We start from the raw sequence: 23,718 nt of genomic DNA, 5'->3' as shown, positions 1-23,718 counted from the left end.
GACCACGACCAGCGGGTCTCCACGAAGGATGGTCAGTCGCGGTGGGTGGCACATGTCAGCAGAGGGTAGCTGCTCTGGCGTGTTTGGTGTTTCACGTCACTCTGACCAAGTGTTCGCGGTTCAGAAATAGCTGGCGGCGGCGGGCGCAGGGCTCGGCTTCGGGCCAGGATGGGCGCTGTGCAGCCATGCCGGGGTATCCCACGTGCGGCCGTTCCACAGCTCAACGGCAGCGTCCTTCTGCAGGCGCGATGTCATCGGCGGCAAGCTTATTGCTTAGCAGTGTGGGCGTCGCAGAGGGCGGCCCGCCGCGGCCCCTTGCGTCCTGGGGTGCGTTCCTGAAGAGCGGGCAAGATCCATCGCAGATTCGCACGGGGCCCTGCACGTCGCGCTGCGCGCAGGCCGATATTGCGGCCGCCGGCCGGGCAGCAGGCCGCCGAGGGTGGCATTGGCTATGGCGCAAGCTCGCGCGTGGGCTCTGGCGCTCGGATTTAGGATGGCGTCTGCGTCGGTGTCGGCGTGCGAGGGGCCGCCTCTTGCGCCGTGCCGCGATCCCTGCATGCGATTCTGGGGTTGGGGAGAGGCCCTGTGGCCCTGTGGCCCTGTGGCCCTGAGGATGAGCCGCATGCCCAGCAGCGCCAGCACGCTGCGGCTTCCAGCACCTACCTAGGGCGCGCGCCGGGCTGGCCGCCGCTGCTGCCCGTGAGCCCGCGCGCTGAGGCCCAGGCACAGGCACAGGCGCAGGCACAGGCTCAGGCACCGCGCCGGGCATCATTACGGCAGCCATCGCGATCTGCAGCCGCCGACTCGTACGCCGGTCGAGGTGCGCGACAAAAGGACCCTGCCGCCGACCAGAGCGCGGTGAGGCCGCCTCAGCGCTGCCGTCTCCTCCGCCTGCTGCTGCGCCCGCGCTCTGTCCTGCATCCGCGTCTGCCCAGCCTCGCCGGCCTTCTGCATCCATCGCGATCGACACGGCGCCGAGCGAGACTCCTGCTGCGCGGCTCTCGAAGCCACAAGCGCGGCCGCCGTCCCCCCCCTGTTCATCACTCAAGGGGCCGGGCCACTCACAACACCGACAGCGCGGCGCCTCCAACCCGTAAACTGCCTGCAGAGCAGCACAACATCCGCCCCGGCCCCAGGTCGCAGTCCCCTTTTTTCCCTAGGCCGCGACAAGGCTCCGGGCAACACCAGCAGCTCTGCGCACACCCTTCCGCTCCGGCTCGCATGCATGAACTAGGCGCATGAGCTTCGATTATTTGGGGCTTCGTCTCTTACCGCCAATTGGCCTCGCCCAGGACGGCCTTTACCTAGGACGATGCATTCCGCTAGCAACGCCCACGCCCACGCCGCCGCCAAACCGTCCCATCATCGCAAGGCCTCCCACTCGAACACCAGCTCCCTGTCGTCGGCCTCGTCCTCCACCCTCAAGCGGGCCTCGTCGCTGAAGGCCTCGTCTGCCGCGAACCCCTCGCATCCGCCCGCCGCGACCCTGCTGGACCCGCCCATTGAAGACGAATCGCCGCCCGACGCCCACAAAAAGCTGAGGAAGCGCTCGTCCACACACCGCCGCCGCTCGACCGTCGCGCATGCCGCGCAGGACCAAGTGAGCAGCCCTATCCGCGAGGGCGTCGGCAACCTGCACCGCTGGTCGCAGTCGTCCACCTCGAGCCGTGCCTCTTTGGCAAGAGAACTGCGACAGGGTAGTTTCTCACGGCGGCTGAGTTTCAGCAGCGGACCCCCCTTGGACCCCCTCCATGGCTCTGCGCTGCAGTCTCCACAACGATCTCCTACCAGGAACCACTCGCCCGACGTGAGTCCCCGCGGCAAGGCTCGCCCATACTCCCCGCCGCCCAAGATCCCGACGCCAGACCCTGCGCCTGCCCTGCCGCTGCTGCCGGCGACCACCTTCGACCCGAGCTCGCCCTTGACCACTACGACGAGCAACACCCCGACCCACGGTCTCTTCACGCCTCCCGCCGCCCTATCGTCGGGGCCCGATTACTTCAACCACAAACCGTTTGCGCCTGCAGCGTCACCGCGGAGCAAGAAGCCGCCTCCGCCCAAGGGTGTCGCCAAGTCCGCCCTCGCCTCCCCTCCCCTTCTAGAGAGATCAGCCAAACCGCCGCACTCGTCTTCTGCCTCCGCATCTTCTCGGTCGCGTGCCACATCGGTGGAGCAGCAGCAGCAACAAAGGTCCGGGAGTGCGCTTGGAAAGGAGCGGCGTGTGCCCGCACGAGAGCGGACGGCAAGCAGGACAAGGGACAGGAGTGTGAGTGGCGCAACGACCGCATCGGAGGACGAGGGAAGAAGGGCGCCATCGCGAAACAAAGATCATAAAGAGAAGGACAAGAAAACTATGTTGTCGCGAGCGCTGCAGAAGGCCAACACTGCCGTGTTGCTTGACAATGCGCAGAACTTCGAGGGAGCAATGGAGGCGTACAGCGATGCGTGCCGGCTACTACAACAAGTCATGTTGCGGAGTTCTGGAGAGGATGATCGGAAGAAATTGGAAGCAATTGTGAGTGCCTCTGTCCGCCATGTGGCAACCGGGTAACTAACATCAGTCACAGCGCGTGACATACACAAATCGCATACAAGAGTTGAGGATGCTGGACCCTGCATGGCAGGCGTCTTCAGGCAAGGCGTTGCCTACACGGCCCATGAGCGACCAATCGCTTGCGGACACTCAATCTTTCATAGACAATGTGGTGGAGGATGACGAGGAGGACCCAGTGGTCATCGAGACTGCAACAATCACAAGAATCGTTAATGACAAATCGGTGGAGGCGACAAGGACGCAAACTTCGTTCCAGAAACGACCCGCGCGAGAATCCGTCATCAGCTCTGCGATCCGCGATGTCGAGAGCTCAATACCGAAGTCATCAGACCCCGAACAACTTCTTTCCCCCCCACCAATCAAACCGGGCGGAAGTCTCCAGCATGCGGATCGTTCTAACCTCGACTCACCTATGGAGCGGAACTACCTCCCCCAGCCGTTGTCGCCTCGTCGTTCTCGGACACCCAATGCTTCCGCAGATTTCTTCGACGAGCCCGGTATGCGCGAACCCGTGGAGCATAGATCTGCCAGTCAAGCGAGCCAAGTCAGCCAACATCACCACCGTGCAGCCAGCAACGAGTCTATCTCTTGGCTTGATACCATCGACGAGTCAGGAGGTTCTTCGTGCTCCTCTTCAGTACACTCGTTGCAAATGGGCACACTGCAACGCAAGCAGTTGCGCTATGCCAGCGGTGCCACAGAAGCCGAGTTCGATGCGGCTCTCGACGCGGCTGTCGAAGCTGCTTACGATGACAACCTGGAGCCGTACGAAGACGAGGCCTTGATGTCGCCATACCGCAGGAATGTGGAGCTCGCGAGGGAACGTGTACGGGAGGCAGAAAGAGAAACGGCCATTGAAGCGGCGAAGAGACATGACCGCGACATGCGGATGCGAGGAGATTCGCTGCCGCACATCCACGATGGTAGCCTAGACCTCGGAGGGCAAAGCGAAGAGGCGGACGACGAGGAGCGCATACTGGACGAGATGACGAGGGACTACATGATGGACGACTTTGACTTTGGCCTCCAATCGAAGTCAGCATTACCGCGCCAATCGGATTCGAGCACTTTCTCTGGGAGCACCTGGCATAGTTCGATATCCTCCGCACGCAACACGGCTGGAACGTCACTTTCGACGGTCACGGAATTGGACACTTCGCCCACCACTGTCAATACGAAGCCGCTGCCCGAACGCCCTGCCAACACGTTGTCCCCCGTCTCCGAATCCGAGCCCCAGACTGCAGTCCCAGTCCCATCAACCTCATCGCATAAATCCACTGGTTCCGGAGGTGCTTCTAGCGTGAGGAGTAGGCGGCTTTCTGGGCAAAATGCCAAACAGTTGAAGATTGAGACGTCGATACCGGCGAACCAAGGACCTTTGACGCAGCCTCCGTACACATTAAAGGTTGATGAGACGCCAGCTCTGCCAAAGACCGCCAACGCAACTCTACCAAACACTTCGTTGAAGATGCCGAGCACAGCGATATCGCAGGCCAATCTACATGCCCCGTCGTTGAACTCAGCCGCTGTCAGCCCAGCAGACAGCATGCCATCAATTTCGCCATCGCCTTCCTTGACGCAGGCAGTATCGCACGAGAACATAACGAGCGACCCCACCATCCGTACTAAGACGGCCGGCCCTCCCCCGCCTCTGAGAAAAAACAAGTCTTCCTTGAGTCTGCGAAACCGGCAAATGTCAGTCTCCAGTCCGGATGGATCCGATGTCTCTGTTGGCACTCCACTCAGCACTACATTCACGACCTTCAGCCAGCGCAAGCCGAGCAACCCCCAGATTGCACAGACCCCTGGTATTCCGACCTTTACGCTCGACGGCATGACTTTGCCGACGGGAGGCATGCATCTTTTCGAAGCCGATATCCACTCGCCGTACAGCCCTGGGTCGCCCAATCCTCTCGCCATCAACGCCCCCATCCCTCTTGAGCCTTGTCCCGAGAGCTATCTTCTCCGCCCTTTCTGGCTCATGCGCTGTTTCTACCAAACTCTTGCACACCCCCGTGGTGGATATCTCTCGACAAAACTCTTTGTCCCACGGGACATCTGGAACGTGAAGGGAGTCAAGATCAAGTCGGTGGAGGAAAAGATCTCGAACATCGACCTCCTTACTGCGGCTTTGCTCAAACTCGGCAGGGTTGACACGCTTGACGCAGATGCAACTCTCGAGGAAATGCAAGCTCTTGAGCTCGTTCTGGATCAGGTTCAGTCCAACCTTGTCAAAAAGCTTGGCAGCGAAGTCGGAACTGGTGGCGTAAGCTCTATGTTCAAAGATGCCCAGACCGTCGGAGTCACTTCACCTGATGGCAGCACTGCTACGGAGCTACCTTCAAGGCTTGGCGGGACAAGCAATCGTTATCTGAACACGTGGAAGAAGCTGCGGTCGAAGAACTCTGGGGTGAACCTGGCCAACCTTGCGGCGAGCAAAGAAGTCTCCAAGGACTCATTAACAATGAGCACTCTGCCAATGACAACCCTGCCAAACATCCGCTTTGCGAAGCGTGAGGTTCCCGATATTGAATTCGTTGGGGCGAACGCCAACTACATGGGCTCACTGACGCGCTTGTTCGACGCCGTCCAAATCCTGGGTATGTTTATCACCAGATTTCATGTCAACGAGAGACCATTTGCTCACAGATATCCTCTCTTCTAGATCAAATAGCCCGACAGGTCGAGGATCCAGGACTGAAACACTCGTCTCCCACGCATGTCGGTCTCGAGTTGAGTACCCGCCACGCCGCCGAATTTTTCGGCTTCTACATCTGTCGCTTCGTCCTCAGCGACATCGCCATGATGCTGGACAAATTCATCAAGCGTGGAAGCGAGTGGGTTCTGATATGATTGCTTTTTGGCCGATTCTGTCTCCACACCCTGCATTCACGGCGGCGCGCGTGTTTTTTGCTGCCTGTTGCAACCTTTTCTCTGCATGAGCTTTGCATCGATCCCCGCACACAATGATCTTTTCTGTCTTACTGCTCAATATACCACTTTTGTGTCTCTCTCCCTCCATCCTCTTTCTATCCCATTTTCTCTCTGGCTCACACTTCGCCTTTCGCGTCTGGCCTTCATACCCTTCTTTTGAGAGCATCCTTGTCGGTTTCCTATCTTCCATTATGGTGGACGTGTTCGGCTACGATGAAACTTCCTTTTTCTCAAGACTGGTGGGATTGCTTGGGCTAGCGGTTGTCTCTTGTGTCCGTTTGGGTAGCGAGGACGGCGTAGGGGAAACTTATCCGGCAAAGATTGTGAGCGTGGGCGAAAGAGCGGGAAGAAGAGCAAGGATGTTGGTATGCTTTTTGTTCTCAAGCCTTGTGCAAATGATATCCCTGGTCGCTTGTTTTTTTTTCTCCTGGCTTTGTATTCTCTCTTCATGTGATATGGCTCCGTAACGGGGATACCCTCAGTTCCTTTTTTTTTCTTTTTTTTTCGGGGGGGTGGGTGGGTAGAGGGGGCACCGTCTCTTCATCTTATGGCCTTTCTTTCCCCTGCTAATATTTCGCGACCACTGTTCATTTGACGATCTTGGAAGCCGTGCTATTTTTGGATTTCCAGGGATGGAATTCAGGGCTCGCTACCTTCGAGGAGCGCTCTACTGTCGTTTGCGAGCCATGAGAAGCGTTTTGTCTACATTCGGCAGGCATAAGCCTACGACAGCAGATCGTCCGTGTCCCGGACTAATGGCGGGCAGCTCCCGGTAGTTGCTGCACATCGCTCCTTCCTGCATGATGTCGTGGGGTCAGCATTGCTCGTTCTTCTGCTGCCTGGCTTCATCCCTTGTAAATAGACATTCGTTTCATATCATCTTATTACTATGAGTTACGCTTTTATTGTGTTGATATCCTCTATTCACTCGGCTACCACATCTGTATACGAAGCCATATTTCCTTCATTTTTTTTTTTTGGAAGGGGACAAGAGTCCACGTAACGACGTAGACAATGGCGCATATGCTGCCGCATGCGAAGTCGTCTACGTTCTAGGAGCATGAGATTCCATCCACGAAGCACCGGTGCCTTGATCTGCATCATGTGTTGTCGACGGTGAGGCAACACTCCATAGTTTCCATAATGCAAGCACCCGAGAGGGTTGGACGGTGTAGGATGGGTTAGTCACGGCTCGTAAAGCAAACGGACATCAAACAGAGCCCGCAGCCACTTCGATCGTTCTCTCAAGGAACCTCAACACACGGAATAGGAATGTTGAAAATGTCGTGAGCCTATTTCACCACACCGACGTTATCACAGAGGACCTCCAGCTTCTTTGCACTTTCAACCGAAGCCGCCGTCACCACCGCCGACACCTAATTTATTCCATTCCGCCACCTTCTGTGGGCGACGAAACGAGCCCATCGGGTCTGCTGCCACCCGCAGCCCGAGCAGCCTCAAATTCTCGCCATCCCTCCGCCTCCACTCCTCTTCCTTCTTCTCCTCCTCCCCCGTGGTTCACAAACAACTTCTTCTCCCGAGCATCCACTCGCCAGCCCAACGGTGTTGGCATCCCGACCAGACCAAAGCTCACCCCACCACGACGATGCCGCCGCCCTGTCCCAACGAGGCCGGCCCGCCGGCCTTCTTCTTCGACGCGTTCCCCGACTACACCTTCCGCGCATCGGCGACCGTCCGGACCAACTTCAAGGCGCTCGCGGCCCAGCGCGGCTGGGCCACGGGATCCAAGCGCTGGCGACGCCAGTGGCGCGCCTGCTTCGGCCGGGCGTACGCCCAGGACGACGACGACGACGCGTTCGACAGCGGCGGCTTCGCGCCCGACCCCACCGCGCCGCTGGAGCATGAGTTCGGCCGCATGGCGCTGCACGAGGGCTTCGGACGCCGTGACAAAGGCTACGCCGCGCGCCGCGCGCCGCGCGCGCTTCTTCGGCCAGCAGTTCAACCTGCTCTTTGGCTACGATAGGTTGGCCAACTATCAGAAACTCTGCCGCATCGTCGACGTCCCTGTTGGATCCTCCATCACTCAGTGCAAGAAGGTAAGGACGCGGCTGTGCCTTCTTTCTTCTTTCTTCTTTCGCCTCCCCTCCCCTCCTGCGTTTCTTTAGAGACCTTTTCTTTCTTTTTAATATGGAACCCTTGAGTAACGCCCTCCGGGTAATGAACATAGGAGCTCAAAGACCACGGCGTGATGATCAACCTTGTCAACCTGATGAACCACATGCGCAGTCTGCCTCGGGAAGACAGACTCGACAACCTCGGGAGTCTCGAGCCGTGCAAAGAGGTCAAGCTGGTCAAGTTCGAGAACTGGAAGAGCTTCAGGAGCTACACCAAGAAGCACACTTTCCCGAGGAACGCCGCTAAGGCCAACGGCTTCATCAACACCTTGCTCCGGAAGATCTGATAGAAGACGTCGGAGCGCGCTCATTGATTCGCGTTCAGGGTGTCGGGAGGCGGGATCGTCATTGCGGTACACTTTTGAGCTGATGTCCTCAAGGTCTGTTCAAGGGGTAGGAATTCTGGAGGAACTTGGCAGCTCACCATAGGGGCACTGGAAGCTTCGTGTGAAGCGGTCAACTAGAACTACCATGCGATGCTAGATAGGAAGATGAAATTAGTGCGACAAGACATGCGAGCTCGACCTTGAGTGTGCCAAATCCTATTGGAATGAAGCTAGGAAGCGGCGCACCGTATACGGTGGGCATGGAGACTCCAAGTACCTGCCCGGCCGTTGGTTGCCTTGATCATCTTCATCATCCTAGAAATGGTCTCGAGCTTCGAGTGTTTATATGAGCCTTTTTCAAGGAAAACGACCTTGGAGCAGGGTGGGTATCATTTTTTTTCTTGACCCAGCCGATTACGCAAATTTAAGCATTTTTGAAGACCTCCTCCTTGGGAGGATCCGGCTTCCGCCTTATACCAATAAAGAAAAACTCCTTGGACTCCTGGGAATGGAAGACGTGTCAACGCGGCTCTAATAATGCTCACGCAGAGGCAACTCACCGTTCGCGAGGAATCCGGCTTCTCCCGGAAGACCTTTTCAAACATGCGGCGTAGCTTCCTCTCGAGCGCTTTGTCCTCGGCGCCTTGGTAGAACTTGCAGACAAAGTTGCCGCCGGTGCGCAGCGTATCATAAGCGAAGCCCAGGGCGGCATGGCAAAGGTCCTGGCAAAAGAAATCAGCTTGCGTACGCGGGGAAGGTTTCTGAGAGGCAGAGCCAGCCAGCCTTACCATGCTGCCGGCGTGATCCCTGAAAGGCGTTCCGCTGGTGTTCATCATCCTAAGATAGGGCTCAGTAATGCTCCTCTTGTGGAAACCGGACGTCTGAGCCCAGGGCGCGGACATATCACTCAGCACAACGTCGACCACGCGGCCCATTGCCTCATCCTGCGCGCGCCTGCCCAGTGTCTTTCTCACGACGCTCGTCCCCTCGGTCGTTGCCGCCGCCGCCGTTCCAGCAGTGTGTTCTGTCCCATCGTGAGAGGAACCGCCATCCTCCGCATCCGGTCTCGCGATCAACGGCGCCATCTTCTCCCGGTCAATATATCCTCTCTCCTGCTCCTCCAAGTCGGCTTCGGTATATCCCTTCTCCGCCTCCTCCACGGCCCCATCTTCCTCCTCTTCTCCTTCCCCATGCTCCCCTTCCTCCCCAGCCCAAATGACCTGCTTCCTCAACGGCCTCCCCCTCTCGGGATCCTGCACGTAGGCGCGAACCTCGGCCTGGACGGCCTCGCTCAGGAAATCGCCCTGGATGGTGGAGACGCCGCGGGGCGGCTGGGCGGGGATGACGTCGATGCCGATGACGCGGCCGCCGGGCTGGGTGCGGTCGATGGCGACCTGTGACCACGAGCCCGGGGCGTAGCCCAGGTCGACGACCGTGTTGCCCGCGCGGAAGAGGCGGTAGCGTTGATTCATCTGTGGGAAGGCGGCGCCAAAAAAAAAAAAGCACGAGTTATTGGGGACGATCTTTCCAACCGAGAAATAAAAAAAAATAAAAAAATCTTGCGTGGTCTTGGCTTTAAAGGTCTTTTACCTCGAGTAGCTTGAACGCGGCGCGGCTCTTGAGCCCGCGGACTTTGGCTTCCCGCGCAAAGTAGTCGCGGCCCTGGCGGCTCTTCCAGACCGTCGACGAAGATGACGACGCGGAGCGGACGCATTGACGGGGCGTATAAGGGGGATCCGAGGGGGCAGAGGCGGCGCGCGAAGCATCAGGGCGGGAGGATGCGGTGGCAATGGTAATTGTGCGGCGAGCGGCGGCAGTAGTCTGACAGGCGCGGCATGGCGGAAGACGGTGTGGCGCGGCGAAGGGCCGGCCGACCAATGCGCTGTCGGCCAGCTGGCGGATGAGACGGAGAGACAGCATGCGTGCTGTGAGTGTGCGACGGTGGAGCGGTTATTTGAGAGAGAGAGAGAGGAAAAGTTGAAGCTTTGGCCGCGCATGTGCGACGGGCGGGTGTGGCTGCGAGCTCGGAGCGCTGCCGCATCGGCCGCACCGCCACAGCCAGGCAATCTGCTCCGACACCAACACCTGACATGGCAGTATCTAGCATCTGCACAACGGTCGTGGGGCGTAGAGGGCGGCACAGCAAGGTGCGGATGCAATGCACGGGCACGGGTACGAGTACGATCTCAGACTCACGGGCCCACGGCGTCGGAGCCCGCCAATTACATTGCTCGATTTCAAACGGCTCCCCCAGCCTTCGGCCGGTGTCGCCCTAGCTAGCTTCCGATGCGGAGGGGCGGCGGGCGGCGGGCGGCGGGCGGCGGCGTCGCTCGAGAGACCAAGTTGCCGGATCCGGGAGCATCACCACATCCCCCCCATTCCTCGCCGAAAGTCGGCTCGCCGGCCAACGCAGCGATGTCGGCCAACCCCTGGGGTCTGCCAGCGCACAGCGAGTTCGGCAGCATTGCGACGTTTGAAGTTGACCTGTCGGCCTCCGATACGTGCCTTTCGCTCCTGTTCTTCCCGTTGCGTCCGCCCACCCCGCATCGCCTCAAGCGCCTCAAGCACCACCACCGCGTAATGCCTCATTTTTCCTTCTTCTCCTGCGGTGCTTCCGTCTTCGGACGCAGCATATAGTAGCACTCGATCAGGTACTCGCGTTCAGAGACCAGGCTGTACAAATATCGAGTTAGCCAGTCGCATATCAAAAAACAACAAGACCACCACTTACACGTTGAGCCCGACGACGCCAGCGATGGCGCCGCACCTGACCAGCTCTCCGAGCAAGCCATAGCCAGACAAGACTCCCTCCGATAGCCTCAACGCAACCGGTGCCGCCATCGCGACCGCCACGCTCAGCCCCTTGGGCAGCGCGGCCAAGTAGTCGAATTGCTGGCCATCCCCCCATGTCAGCACCGAAAACTTACAAACAAGACGGAAGGAGCGACACTCACCTCCCCATTCTCTCCAAACCACCGCCCAATGAAGGCGCCCGCCCAAACAATCCTCAAGCCCATGTTGACGCAGTTCGCCCACACGAGGCCCTGCGCGCCCAGCCCGAGCACGCCCAGAAACAGGTAGGCGGCAGCGGCGAAGCCGGCGAAGAAGGCGCCCATCCACACGCTCTGGCGGTGCAGGTCGCGCTCGGTGGCGACGCTGGCGACGAAGGCCTCGGCGACGCCGTTGAGCGCCAGCAGCGGCACGTAGTAGCAGTAGCACGCCAGCGTGTCCGTCGCCGCGGCGTTGTCCGCCCAGCGCGCCCCCGCCACCACGCGCAGCAGCAGCGGCGCCAGCGTCGGCCCCAGCGCGCACGCCGCCAGCGAAATCAGCCCGTACAGGTGCACGATGGTCTGCAGGATGACGCGCGCTTGCCGCACCTGGGCCTTTGGCGGCTTCGAGTCGCCCGTCCCCGGCGCCGACGAGCACAGCCGCGAGAAGAGGTTGCGGCTGCTCTCTTCGATGGGCTGGAAGAGCATGCGCGCGATGAGGCCGCCGTAGTTGGAGGCGAGGGCGTAGGCGCCCTGATCGGCGAGCGTGGTGAGCGACGCGATGAGGATGGCGTCGCCCTGCGTGAGCACGTACTTGATGCTGGACTGGACAAAGAGCGAGAGGCCGAGATTGCCGAGCGAGCGCGGGAACCAGCCGAGAATGTATTCGTTGGGGTCGCTGGGGAGCTGTCAGCCTTGGGTTCCGGATGACGAAAGGGACGCATGTACTTCTTCTTCAGGGGCTGCGGCAGGAGGGTGAAATTGTCCTTCTTTGCAACGGGCGTGACGCGCCACAGATAGACGGCAAGCAGGACGGCCGAGTAGGCAGACTGGCCGGCGGCGAAGGAGGCGACTCCTGCGTCGTAGCCCTGCCTACTGGCCCAGACGGCGCACGCGCAGGTCACAAAGCAGCGGGCGAGAGTGGCCATGCTTTCAGCCGAGGCTCTGATTTTGTAGAGCATCAGCTGCTGGGTTGCGGTGAAGGCAGGTTCGGCGCAGAGCTCGACGACGGTGGAGCAGGCATAGATGTACAGCGACTGGCGGAAGTACGGCACGTCGGGCACGTCGGCGCGCAGCCAGAGCCAGCCAAGGGCATGCGAAAGGACGACTGCGAGGGCAATGGCCACGTAAGAAAGGTTGATGACGGCCTGGATGCTGCTCGCCTGGCGCTGGAGGGCGACACGCAAGCTCTCGCGCGAGAAGTAGAGAACGGAAATAGCATAGAGCTCGAGCTGGGCCGACACGCCAAGCAGCTCTGGGGAGAGAAAACGGAGCAGGACCTGGTTGACTGCGAAGGTCAGAGCGCGCGAGCCGACCTGGAGGAGGATGAGAAAGGTGGCCCCCTTTGCGGAGGCCGAGAGGGCGGCGCCCGACATCAGGACCGCTGGTGCCGCCTCTCCCTGGGGCGCACAAGGTCAATCAGCACGTCAGCGCTCTGCACCGGCCCATTGAGGCTTGAGGTGGTCAGATGGAACGGGATGGAGAAGTTGCTGGCTGCGGTGGCCGAGGGCCGTGGACTACTGTGTACTGACTGCGCGCGGCCCGTGCGACGCCGTGCAAACTAGTAACGAGCTGCCGCCCTTCCTCCCTCCGTCCCTCCGTCCCTCCGTCCTTCCATCCTTCCTCACTTCACCCGCCATCTTCACCCATTCGCCCTCACGACCGCAGCCGCATGCATCCTCACTCGTAGCTATAGCAGAGCGTACCGCCACGGGGATCCAGCAGATCCTCCAGCGTCACGTTTCCAGCCAATGGCCCCATGTTCACCTCAAAGTCCAGCGTGACGTTCGTTCCGCTGTAGTCAAATGCCGCGACCGGGCCTCCGACTTGGTGCAAACGCGCCGGCAGGTCCTTCTTCTGCCACTCCCACAGGATGCGGTCGAGGTTGCAGTGATGCAGGTAAAAGAGAGGCTGTCGCACCATGTCAGCGCTTGCGTGCCCGCCGAAAGGCCGCCCGTACATCACCGGGACTGTTCGCCGCATCGCCAATGGTGCCCAGCACGCCGCCAACCCCAAAATGCCCGCTTCCATGGATGTTCGGCTGCGAGAAGCTTGGGATCCCCTCCAGAGCCCGTGCGAAGCTCGTGTAATCCGGCTGCCCCGTCACGTAGTCGACGTTGCTCTGCGCCGCGAAGCTGTTCATGACCCATGGAGCGAAGTCCCGCTTCAGGCAGCCCGGCAGCCCGACGTTGACCTGGAAAGCCGGGTAGCGGAAGGGTCCGTCGGTGACGCAGCCACCACCCGTCCGCCCCGTCAGGTTCAGCGGGTTCTGCTCCGCCGTCGCCTCCACCCAGGGACCGTTGCCGCCGAAGCCCGTCGTGGCATCGAACACTTCGGTCGTGAAGATTGCCGTGCTGTTCTCGTCGACTTCGGACGCGTCGAGGGACCAGTTCCAGTAGCTTTTGCCTTGGTCAGTCCAAGGAGTCATCGAGAGACCGTCTAGCTTACGGTTGCGCTCCCATGTATCTGCATTCTTCTCGCAATGCTCTTTCATACGTTGCGACAAAATAGCGATGCCAGAGGGCGAAGTGTCCCTGTATAGCTACCTTTAGCTTGTGCACCAAAGGGGTAAACACCATGGTCAGGCACACCACCCAGTGTATTGCCGGGGTTTGGTTTTGATGAACGGCATGATGGTCATCAAAGCGATTGACTGTGCCGTTCAGTCCGGTGGTGGCGGGCAATCGCGTAAGACAGAGGACGGCGTCGATGTACGACTTCCTCTCAAAAGAAGAGAGCTCTCTCCTGCAGCCAGCTCACGATAAGCTTCCAGCTACTAAGCAATCGGGTTGCAACTCGTACCATTCCTTCCGCACCGGCGGCCTGATACAGGGCTTGCTATCCGTGTTCGCGGGTGACCTAAACGCAGCGAGAGCCAAGCCCTCTAGTGCAGCCAAAACGACCAGGACACGCATCTCGTTGAGGATTCGGAATCGGCAGGATTTTAGAGCCACTTCGCTTCAGGCTGCGCCAAGGGAGGAAGGAACGGTGCCTGTAAGCAATGATGAGAGCGTTTCGGAAGCAGAGAAGTAAGCCGTTCTTTGTACCACGGGTAGATGGCTCAGATCCCCACCAAATCCAGCGCTACATATCTCGGATATTTTCCCGCCTCATGCAAAGGCCCCTTCGCCGTACGTGCAAGACCTGCGTCCGTTCGGCTAAAGCGATAGCCATCAGCATACAGGATGCGGCATGTCTGCGCCGCAAAAGCGCATTTCTACGCTACCTACCGATCCTGTCCGACTGTGCCTCATCGACACACATATCCCCGCGTGGAAGAGGGAGACGCGGCAGTCACTGTACCCGCTGGACAAGACATGTCGTGCCTCTCTGGGCGACAACTATAGGGTGTCCAGAGCATGGGTTTTGGGAGGATGTAACAGTGTGAATTATACCTTCCGAGGTCAGCAGCAAGTCCAGATAGATCACAACAGATCCCTGTCGTGATTCCCATTGGCGGGACACGTTCCACGGCGCACATGGGCAGCACGGATGCGATCTGCGGCACAGCAACACTGGCGCCTGGCACTGAGTCAAGACATGGAAGGTCGCGCCCATGGCTGCGGAGCTTTTGTGGGTAAACGACTTTATCCCACACGCACTCGTTCATCGGGAGCGGTGGATCCGGGCCGGAAATTGTTCTTCGACCTGGCCACCCGAGCCATTGTCTAAAATTCTGTTGCGAACCGTGTTAGCTGACGACACGTCCCCTGCAGTCCTTCATACAATTCATTGCTTGCTTTTCCAGAAGGTGATTGTGCCCACCTCGGGCCGTGTGCGCATAGTACTCTGTTAAGACATGGTCCGCAGTCGTCAAACACCAGTTTGGCAGTCGTGCTTTGACATCCACGTTGATATAGTGAGAAGATGTTGATCTTTTGCCATCGCATACAGTTTTCCAGAGACAGACAATGCCATTGACTGCTTGTGATAAGTGGAGCGGAGGGTGACGGGTGCAGTTGGGGGTGCAGGCCATATACCCTATTGACCGGGCCAAGAATCCAGGTCTCAGGTTGGTGTTGCATTCGCAGCTGGCCCCGGCAATTATGAAGTGCCTTCGGATCGAAGGCCCTGGAGGCGCAGGACAGACACGCCAAAGAGATGCGGAGCCGTTGCAGTTGCAAGCATGTGCAATGAATTCAGCCAAGAAGATGCAGGCAGCCCAAGCAAGAGTGCCCGCGCCGTACTTCAGCTGGCCGTTCCGCATGCCACGTTATTTGGAGAAGAGCAGCTGCCACTCGTCTGATGCCCAAGATGCTGGAGATTACAGCCGACAATGGATCTCGACAGCCCTTGTTCCTGGCTCTCTTGGGGCTGCTCCTCTTTTTCTCGACCATCACGGTGGCCCTCAGGTAAGACAGCTAGGTCGACTGGAACCAGTGGTGCTTGCTGTTGCCATGGTAGGGGAATAGATGCATCTGCTGACATGCACAGATTTTACTGCCGAGTCGCGTATGTCAAATACGTTGGTGCGGATGACTACTTCATAGCCGCAGCCTATCTGGTGGTTCTTGGTTTGAGTGTAGCAAACATTATACACGTCAGCTATGGCACTGGGTAACAAGGCACCACATCCACTTGAAGTGTGACGTTGACTAAGAGACAACAGGAGACGTCTCGCAGACCTGGCTCCAGACATCCTCGTTCCGACACTGAAGCATTGGTACGCTTACCAGCTGGTGTACCCGTTTGCACTGTTCTTCGTCAAAGCAAGCATTCTTGCGCTCTACTACAGGATATTCTCTCAGAAGGTGTTCAGGATGTGGGTGTGGGCCATCGCAGCGGTTGTCGCCACATACACAGTGGTGGCCGTGTTCGTGAACGCGTTCGAATGCCCACACAGGATCTCCAACGCGTGGAGCCCGACGTTTCCAAACGGCTGCAACAATATTCCAAAGGCATACTTTTCGATGGCTGGAGTGAATATTGCGACAGACTTCGCCATACTGGTGCTTCCCATCCCAGTTCTAGTGAAGCTGAATGTTCCAAAAAATCGCCGCTGTGAGTAGGGTCCCGTCCACTTCGCTGCTGGTGCTGACATTGCAGGGGCTTTGATTGGCATCTTCATGACGGGCAGTGTGGCTGTAGCGGCGTCGATAGTGCGTCTCAACGCACTGTACATATACACCGTCTCCAAGGACGTCCCTTACGATGCGATATACGTAGGTTGTACGCGTGGGAGCGGGATGAACAAGGCGGCTGACGTGGAAGCAGATCCTCCTCTGGTCCCAGGTGGAATGCAACATCGCAATCATTACGGCGTGCATCCCACCGCTCCGGCCGATTTTCAAGGGGACGTTCCGGGGCAATTCATCGGGCAGGATGGAGTCGGCGGCGGCGGAGGTATTCTCTTCGGGTCCAAGGTCCAAGCCACAAGAGCTCGTGGAGTTTGAGGTGTACGGGAGACGTCATAGCGGGCTCCAGAACACAGTCCACGGAGGGGCGGACAACGAGAGCGAAGAGCTTATCTTGTCAAGCGGGCAGTCGGGCATCCTCAAAACGATGTGCGTGGAGACGAGGTCGACATAGTGAAGGCCCAGGGCGGCGGAACGAGGCATTTCTGACCACCCTCGTGCCCACTGCATTCGGTGACGCTAGCGGATTGGGCGTAAACCGTTGACGCGACAGCGCGTCATGTGCAACGGTGAAGGCGGACACGTGTGCCGACGACGGCCGGGCTTGCCAATTGACGATGGATGCAGGGGAGCAGAGCCGCAGAGCCCGACGGCCCGCAAAGCAGTGCAAGGTTGAGGCAAGGTTGAGGTCCGGGAAGGCGTGCCGCATGCAGGCCCGGGTGTGCTGTGTAGGAAAAGAAGTGGCCGGTGCATGGGATCGCTGCTGATTTCCACGATCTCGAGATCTCGCCTGTCATGGTCGCACCAAGCCCGCACCCCGTCGTCCCGTCCCTCGCAATGCGGCATCTACGTTCTTGGCTAAGGCCCCCAGCCCCCAGCCCCCAGCCTGCAACGGAGGCCATGCCACGGTCGCAGCAACCACCAGGGCTCCGCCCCGTGATGACTCCACACCCTCCTCCCATCTGACCAAACCCACGCCAACCAATATGGTCGCCCCGGTTGAGCCCCAGTGTGAGAGCGCCAGGACGGCTCGTATTCTGCTGCGGCGCCTGCGCCTCGACGATGTCGCCGCCATGCATCAGCTCCGCCAACACCCCGAGGTCATGAAGTACACGTACGCGGTTGCGTGCTTGCCTAGTCTGCGCGCAGGGCTGACATAGCGCCACAGTCCAACAGGCCCGGCGACTGATGTTTCGCAGACTGACGACTGGGTGCGCGGGTGCCTGGCCCGCTCCAGCTGTTACAACTTCTCCATCGAGCTCCTGCCCACCGCCAAGGAACAAGCCACCCCCAGAGTCATCGGCGTGCTGGGCGCTGACCGCGCCCCGGAGATCGGTTATCTGATTCATCCCGACTTCTGGGGGATGGGGTTGGCCACCGAGGCTGTCAGGGCGTTCCTGCCCCTGTTCTGGCAAAGGTACGATGGCATCTACGACCAGGCTGTTGCCGAGATCGACCCCGACCACGAAGGAAGCCGCAGGGTCCTCCTGAAATGTGGCTTTCGCCTGTGGGAAACCAAAGAGAAGAGCTTCCAAAGCCCGACCATGGGCCTCAGAGATACCCAGGTCTACCGCCTGTTGCGGCCCATCCCATGTTCTGCCGAAAAGGCCATGTAGACCGCCAGATCGAGGCCGTACAACCCTGTGGACGACTCAGGGCATCAAAGCAGAGCGTGTCCACCTGCGCCTGGCAAGGGATCGTGACGAGGAGAAGCACATATGCGAGTATCGAGGCTTGACCGAGCGGCGGGCCTCGCCTCAGCACTTGTCCGGCTTGTTCATGCAGAAAGGGAGGTCTACTAGCTTACGCTCTTCTATCTCATTCTTTGCGTGTCGTGGTTTCAGAGGCAAATGTGACGGCCAGGGCTGTTGGACAGGTTTAGAAGCCGCCCGAAAAGGACTACTGCTGATGGCACTCGACCAATCATGGCAGCTGCGATACGCACACCAACTGATCGGGCATTCAGACTGGGGGAGGCGCAGGGCGGCGGGGGAGGCGCCACAGGCGATCGGCACGGCGTCCCCATGACCAGCACAAGGCGGACGGCTGCAGCTGACACTCTCCATCATTGGCTGCCGCAAAAGAACAGTAAGCGTCCTCGTGTGCCGAAAGCCGGGCAGACTGACCAAATTAGCAGCCTTCAGCCGCATCGCTTGCCCTGCCCAGCCTCTCGACCGGCGATATATCCAGCCCCCGGCGGCTCCACTGCGTCCCGTCCCGTCGCATGCTGCTCTACCTACCCGTGCTCGCTCTCGACTCCTAACCGGCTGCTTGCTTGCCTGTTTTCCTTCCCTGCATTGCCGTTCACATGGCCATTCGCCCCGTTTAGGCAGTAGCGCTTGTGAGCGGGCCAACCAGCGTCGCACGAGGCCCAGTCCACGTTGAGCAGAAACAGACATTCAACGAGAAACACTTGACTCACCCCCCGCGCCCCTCTCGCCCGCCAAAACCGTCGCCGCCAGAAGCTCCAGGTTGCGTCACAGGCGGCCTCTCTCGCACAGCCGCCTATATAAAACCCCCCTTGCACGTCTGCCTGCTCAGTCCTCACCACCAAACAGCAAACATGCGCTCGCCACCCATGGAAGGCTTGCAGCAGAACCCCCACGCTCCGCTCCGCCTTCTCTCCCTCGATGGAGGGGGAGTGCGCGGCCTCTCGAGCTTGATGGTCCTGGACGACCTGATGGAGAACATTGCACACCAGGAAAAACGCTTGGGGAAACGCGACCCCAAGCACACCAAGCCCCTCAAGCCCTGCGACTACTTTGACCTGATCGGCGGCACCTCAACTGGCGGCATCATCGCCGTCCTGCTCGGGAGGCTGCGGCTCGACGTCAAGCAATGCATTCACATCTACACAAAACTGGCCGAGGCCATCTTTAAGAAGGACCGCTCCGTCACCTTTCTTGGAATGAAGCTGCCGACCGGCCCTACCCGCTTCTCTGGTGCCGTCCTCGAGGCCGCCATCAAGTCCGCCCTCGTCGAGCTGGGCTACAAGGAAGACGAGCCCATGTGGGATGACTCGTTGTTTGAGGAGATCATTGAGCCATTCGATCTACACGGTGAGAGCATCTGGGCCGACCAGCCTACCCCGCCACGGTTCACCGAATCGCCCGAGGAGAGCTTCAGCATTCCGAAAGAGATGGAGGAATCGCACACAACCCTGTGGCAAAGCTACAGCAGCAAAATTTCCAGGGACCTGGACGCCCTTTCAATCCAATCAAAGGATGGTGTGACGAGGAGAAACACTTTCCGCGTGCACCCCAAAGGCTCTGTTCACCGCAGGCCAAACCGGAAAGGATGCCGCACCTTCGTCGTCACCACCCTCAAGAACGCCCTCGGCCTGCCGCGCATCATCTCCTCCTACGACCCGAATGACCGGCAAACGAAGATTTGGGAAGCGCTGCGTGCCACCTCCGCAGCGCCAACCTTCTTCGAGGAGATGACGTTCGGCACGCCGCGCATGTCCTACCTCGACGGTGGCGTAGGCTTCAACAACCCGTGTGCCGAGGTCGACTACGCCGCCAAGTCCATCTGGGAAGGACGGCCCATCGGTGTCATCGTGTCCATCGGTACCGGACTCCAGACCATCCCCTCGGTAAAGAAGATAGCCAGCTGGCTCCCGTTTGGCTTGGGCACCGACATCGCGCTGGCCTCCGCGCTGGCCTCGATGGCAACGGGCACGGCGCGCGTCGCCAACGAAATGCAGCGCATGTACTACGGCTCGCCGACTCGTTATACCCGCTTCGACGTCGAGAGCGGACTGGCCGATGTGTCGCTCGAGCAGTGGATGAAGGAGGACGAGATGGCAGCGCTGACGGAGCAGTACATGCGCGACCCGTCCCAACTCCTGCGAGCGCGCAAGCTCAGCGAACTCATGGTCAAACTATCAGCACTGCCGCCAAAGTTCGAGATCGGCGCGCTCGCCTTCCGTTGCGGCATCGCGGGCAGGGGGCTTGTCGATGGTGAGTTCGTGTCCGAGGAGCTCGACTTCAAGACGGGCTTCCCGCTCGGCGTCAGGCCCACCCTCAGTGACCACCAGCGCCTCGCCGAGAACCGCGATGCTAGCCCCTCGGGCAAGGCCGGCCTCGCCGTCGACCCACGCAGTGGACGGTCTCAGAAGATCCTGCCCGTGGCCGTTGACCTGGATGGCGATGGCCGCCGTGAGGAGAGCGCGGTGCTGACATGCCGGCACGCGGAGAACGTGTGCCTGCGTGCACTACGCACCGGCATTCCGCCCGGCAAGTACCGTGTCAAATTCATTGTCTGCTTCTTCGACCCCGTAAAGAGCATATTCGCCGGCGCCAACCCGGCGGCCGGAGAGAGTTCTGCCAGCGGCGGCGAGCACATGGACGTGGCGGCAGACAACATCCGCCCTCCGACCGAGCTCGTCTTCTCGGTCGGCAAGCCGTTCGACACCAAGACCTTCGGCAGCCGTTACGTCGATGTCAAGATCACGCCCGATATCGTGCCCGTGCTGCTGCATCCAGATGCCGTTCGCGTCCGCGTCGGCCGCACGCGCTACGCGGACAGGAAAGGCCGGGGCTGGATTGAGGTCACGGGCGACGTCGAGGTCGAGGTGGGCTTGGACGGCGCCCTGGGCCTGATGGTGACGAAGAAGTTTGAAGAGGGCGTCCATGTGGGCGGGTGGAGCTTCGGCGGCGTACGGCTGGAGCCTGTTTTCGACGAGTGAGGGAATGCTGGGTTTCTGCGCATCTTCATTTGCTACTACTAATTTTGCTTTATTATTCTCTTCCTTGGCCCATGTTTTTCCGCGTTCATAGAGGAAGACCTCTTATTGTTTGTCTCCTTCTCCCCCTCATATCATGTTCTTATGACTTTAGCATTGGGCTCCTGCATCTGATATTTCTTTTTTGATACCAGTTTCAACTATCACGGCTTCACGATCTAATTTGGGGGGTTTACTGCATGGAGGTCTCTGTTTTCCTCCTGTTTTTTTTTTCTTGTTTTCTTTCTCTGTTTATCAGCGCCCTTCACTGCCGAGCTCGGAGTCTCGGAGCAATTGGCATATGTGCGTATGTGGACAACTGGCATCTTGTTTTCCCTTGGCTGATCGTTTCGGAAAGAAAAGAAAAGGGGCCCCAATAATCCGTTCGTAGCAACAACACATAGACAAGAAAGTGATGAAGCATAGCCGCTCTATTGTCAAAGATATGGTCCGCACATAATAATCACAAGGCAGAAGGATGTTGGAAGAGAAATCCAAGTGGCGTAGAAAAACGCGGGGATCACAGGCCATGTTAGCACAGTCAAAGCGGTTAACACAGCCTGCATAGGGCAAGATGCTTTGTCGGGCGGCTGCAAGATGCTTTGTCGGGCGGCTGATGCGGCCGATGCGAAAAAAAAAAAAAAAAAAGGAAAGCGGCTGCTTGGAAAGAGACAGCCCCGGATAAAAGAACGTGGGGACGTGGAGCGGATCAGCAGCTGGCCGACGGATGCTGTGGGAGTAGGTAGGGGATGATGATGGGCTGACAGCAGTGGCAGCGCCATGTGACAGCGGTCAAGCTACCAGACCGGTCTGCCACAAGCGTGCCGGGCTGACATTGTGCGGCTCCGGGCAGCTGTCCGGCATGCTTATTCGAGCTGCGAGACAGAGCAGGACCATGCAGCAGCCGCGTCCAGCCGCAGGGGCGAGGGGGGGGGGGCAGGATCCGGAGCTGTCTGGCGAGCTGGCAAGGAGCTGCTGAATGCGTGGGGATGAGATAGCGCCGAGCACGGAGCTTCCTAGATGGTAGGCCGCGCACCCGCTGCTTTGTCGCAGCCCCCAGGCGCTGCAAGCGGCGGTGCAGCGGCCGGCCGCGACATTGCTTCCCCGGAGCTTGGACGCCAGCCCCACCCGGCGGACCTCCGTGCGTGCCGCTCAGGCCTCACTACCTATCCAACCCACGACCGCTAATCCGCTAAGTACAGGTTGTAGCGGCCATGTCGTCTACGACTGTACTTAGGGGAAATTCAACACCAGCGCGAAAATTCAGTCCTTCCGATTTACGTAAAGCCGAACAGATACGATGGCCATCCAGCCCGCCCAGCAAAGGGGCATAAATAGCCTCCCGCTCGTCGCACGCCCACTTCCTCGCTCCAAACCCGCTCGCGGCATTCCAGCGTAGACCCCGCCCCAGAGACCCTCTTCCAGCCCTCCGGCCTCAGTTCCAGCTGCTGCACGCCTCTTCTCTGCTCCTCCTCCTCCTCCCCCCTTCCCGCCTTCACAATGACCCACGCACCCACCCTGCAGCCCAAGTTCCTGCCCACGCGCGACGACCTGGGCGTCGTTGCCGTTGGTTTCTCCGGCGGCCAGGTACGTAGCAGTAGTAGAGGCGCAAAAAGGCCCCGTCGCACATGGCTAACGCCGTCTCTCTCGCGCGCGCACACAGAGGAAAGCCGGCGTCGATGCCGCGCCCATGGCCCTGGTCGAGGCCGGCCTGCTCGACCAGCTGAGCGAGGACCTCGAGTTCAAGATCAGCTACGACGGCGCGGTGCACACGTACGCCGACGTGCTGCCCAAGGAGGACCCCGACCACCGCGGCATGAAGTGCCCGCGCACCGTCAGCGCCGTCACCCGCAAGCTGAGCGGCCAGGTCTACGAGCACGCGCGCAAGGGCCGCTGCGTGCTGACGCTGGGCGGCGACCACTCCATCGCCATCGGCTCCATCTCCGGCACCGCAAAGGCCGTCCGCGAGCGCCTGGGCCGCGAGATCGCCGTCATCTGGGTCGACGCCCACGCCGACATCAACACGCCCGAGTCGTCCGACAGCGGCAACATCCACGGCATGCCCGTCGCCTTCCTGACCGGCCTGGCCAAGGAGGACAGCGAGGACATGTTCGGCTGGATCAAGGAGGACCAGATGATCAGCCCGAAGAAGCTCGTCTACATCGGCCTGCGCGACGTCGACAAGGGCGAGAAGAAGATCCTGCGGGAGAACGGCATCAAGGCCTTCTCCATGCACGACATTGACAGGTAAGCAAGCACAGGCTGGCCCGCTCGCTCGCTCGCTCGCTACCGAATGTGGCCGACGACGGTTTTACTTACTACATTTGTTCCCGCTTAGGCACGGCATTGGCAAGGTCATGGACATGGCCCTCGGCTGGATTGGCAGCGACACCCCCATCCACCTGTCCTTCGACGTCGACAGCCTCGACCCCCAGTTCGCCCCCAGCACGGGCACCCCCGTGCGCGGCGGCCTGACGCTGCGCGAGGGCGACTACATTGCTGAGTGCGTTGCCGAGACGGGCAGCCTCATCGCCCTCGACCTGGTCGAGGTCAACCCCAGCCTAGAGGCTCAGGTACGTCAGAACACGAATCACATGCGTCCTAGTAAGCAAAGCTAACGGGATCTTCAGGGAGCGTCCGAGACGGTTCGTGCAGGGTGCTCGATCGTGCGCTGTGCGCTGGGTGACACGCTGCTGTAAGCACTGACGGCCCTCTTTTTCTTGTAACCTCCAAATTCCTTTTGTCCTCGGAAGTGGTCGGGTGTCGTGATTCCTACGAGACAGGAGCCTTCGTGTAGACGGTTATACCCGGTTGTTGAGTCATTTTCAGAGCGGGATCTTCATCTTCATCATCTTCATCATGGATAGACAAAGTAATGCCTACAGAACATTCTAAAATGCATCTTATCGCGCCGACATCGATTTGTCTCGGCTCCCCTCCTTCAGCACAGCGCGCTCAACGTTTCGTTCATTGATGCTCTT

The 23,718-nt window shown here is 59.6% G+C and overlaps 7 protein-coding genes across 7 annotated transcripts; 5 read left to right on the top strand and 2 right to left on the bottom strand.

The window, feature by feature from the left end:
- Window positions 1-1,312: 1,312 nt before the first annotated feature.
- On the top strand, window positions 1,313-5,407 carry BKCO1_8000125 (mit domain-containing protein; the record flags this gene model as incomplete). The annotated part of the gene is made up of 3 exons (XM_020279220.1): window positions 1,313-2,515; window positions 2,568-5,154; window positions 5,220-5,407. The coding sequence occupies 3 exons, from the start codon at window positions 1,313-1,315 to the stop codon at window positions 5,405-5,407; spliced, it is 3,978 nt and encodes a 1,325-aa protein (XP_020133279.1).
- A 1,687-nt stretch (window positions 5,408-7,094) lies between these two features.
- BKCO1_8000124 (uncharacterized protein) lies at window positions 7,095-7,910 on the top strand (the record flags this gene model as incomplete). The annotated part of the gene is made up of 3 exons (XM_020279219.1): window positions 7,095-7,445; window positions 7,489-7,545; window positions 7,677-7,910. 3 exons carry the CDS (start codon window positions 7,095-7,097, stop codon window positions 7,908-7,910), a joined length of 642 nt encoding a protein of 213 aa, XP_020133278.1.
- A 463-nt stretch (window positions 7,911-8,373) lies between these two features.
- BKCO1_8000123 (21s rrna (uridine-2-o)-methyltransferase mrm2) lies at window positions 8,374-9,869 on the bottom strand (the record flags this gene model as incomplete). The annotated part of the gene is made up of 4 exons (XM_020279218.1): window positions 8,374-8,451; window positions 8,510-8,671; window positions 8,738-9,421; window positions 9,540-9,869. The coding sequence occupies 4 exons, from the start codon at window positions 9,867-9,869 to the stop codon at window positions 8,374-8,376; spliced, it is 1,254 nt and encodes a 417-aa protein (XP_020133285.1).
- Window positions 9,870-10,534: 665 nt separating this feature from the next.
- On the bottom strand, window positions 10,535-13,568 carry BKCO1_8000122 (oligosaccharidyl-lipid flippase; the record flags this gene model as incomplete). The annotated part of the gene is made up of 7 exons (XM_020279217.1): window positions 10,535-10,622; window positions 10,681-10,841; window positions 10,904-11,615; window positions 11,666-12,320; window positions 12,643-12,847; window positions 12,897-13,470; window positions 13,528-13,568. 7 exons carry the CDS (start codon window positions 13,566-13,568, stop codon window positions 10,535-10,537), a joined length of 2,436 nt encoding a protein of 811 aa, XP_020133284.1.
- A 1,622-nt stretch (window positions 13,569-15,190) lies between these two features.
- Window positions 15,191-17,627, top strand: BKCO1_8000121 (uncharacterized protein; the record flags this gene model as incomplete). Its single annotated transcript, XM_020279216.1, has 7 exons — window positions 15,191-15,288; window positions 15,371-15,493; window positions 15,546-15,937; window positions 15,983-16,098; window positions 16,151-16,440; window positions 16,883-17,125; window positions 17,180-17,627. 7 exons carry the CDS (start codon window positions 15,191-15,193, stop codon window positions 17,625-17,627), a joined length of 1,710 nt encoding a protein of 569 aa, XP_020133283.1.
- Window positions 17,628-18,574: 947 nt separating this feature from the next.
- BKCO1_8000120 (lysophospholipase-like protein) lies at window positions 18,575-20,701 on the top strand (the record flags this gene model as incomplete). Its single annotated transcript, XM_020279215.1, has 1 exon — window positions 18,575-20,701. The coding sequence occupies one exon, from the start codon at window positions 18,575-18,577 to the stop codon at window positions 20,699-20,701; it is 2,127 nt and encodes a 708-aa protein (XP_020133282.1).
- A 1,536-nt stretch (window positions 20,702-22,237) lies between these two features.
- BKCO1_8000119 (arginase) lies at window positions 22,238-23,436 on the top strand (the record flags this gene model as incomplete). Its single annotated transcript, XM_020279213.1, has 4 exons — window positions 22,238-22,324; window positions 22,401-22,984; window positions 23,076-23,310; window positions 23,368-23,436. The coding sequence occupies 4 exons, from the start codon at window positions 22,238-22,240 to the stop codon at window positions 23,434-23,436; spliced, it is 975 nt and encodes a 324-aa protein (XP_020133348.1).
- Window positions 23,437-23,718: the final 282 nt, after the last annotated feature.

Source organism: Diplodia corticola (assembly GCF_001883845.1).
Source record: "Diplodia corticola strain CBS 112549 chromosome Unknown scaffold8, whole genome shotgun sequence".
NCBI lineage: Eukaryota > Fungi > Ascomycota > Dothideomycetes > Botryosphaeriales > Botryosphaeriaceae > Diplodia > Diplodia corticola.
This window is presented reverse-complemented; position numbering and strand designations above follow the sequence as displayed.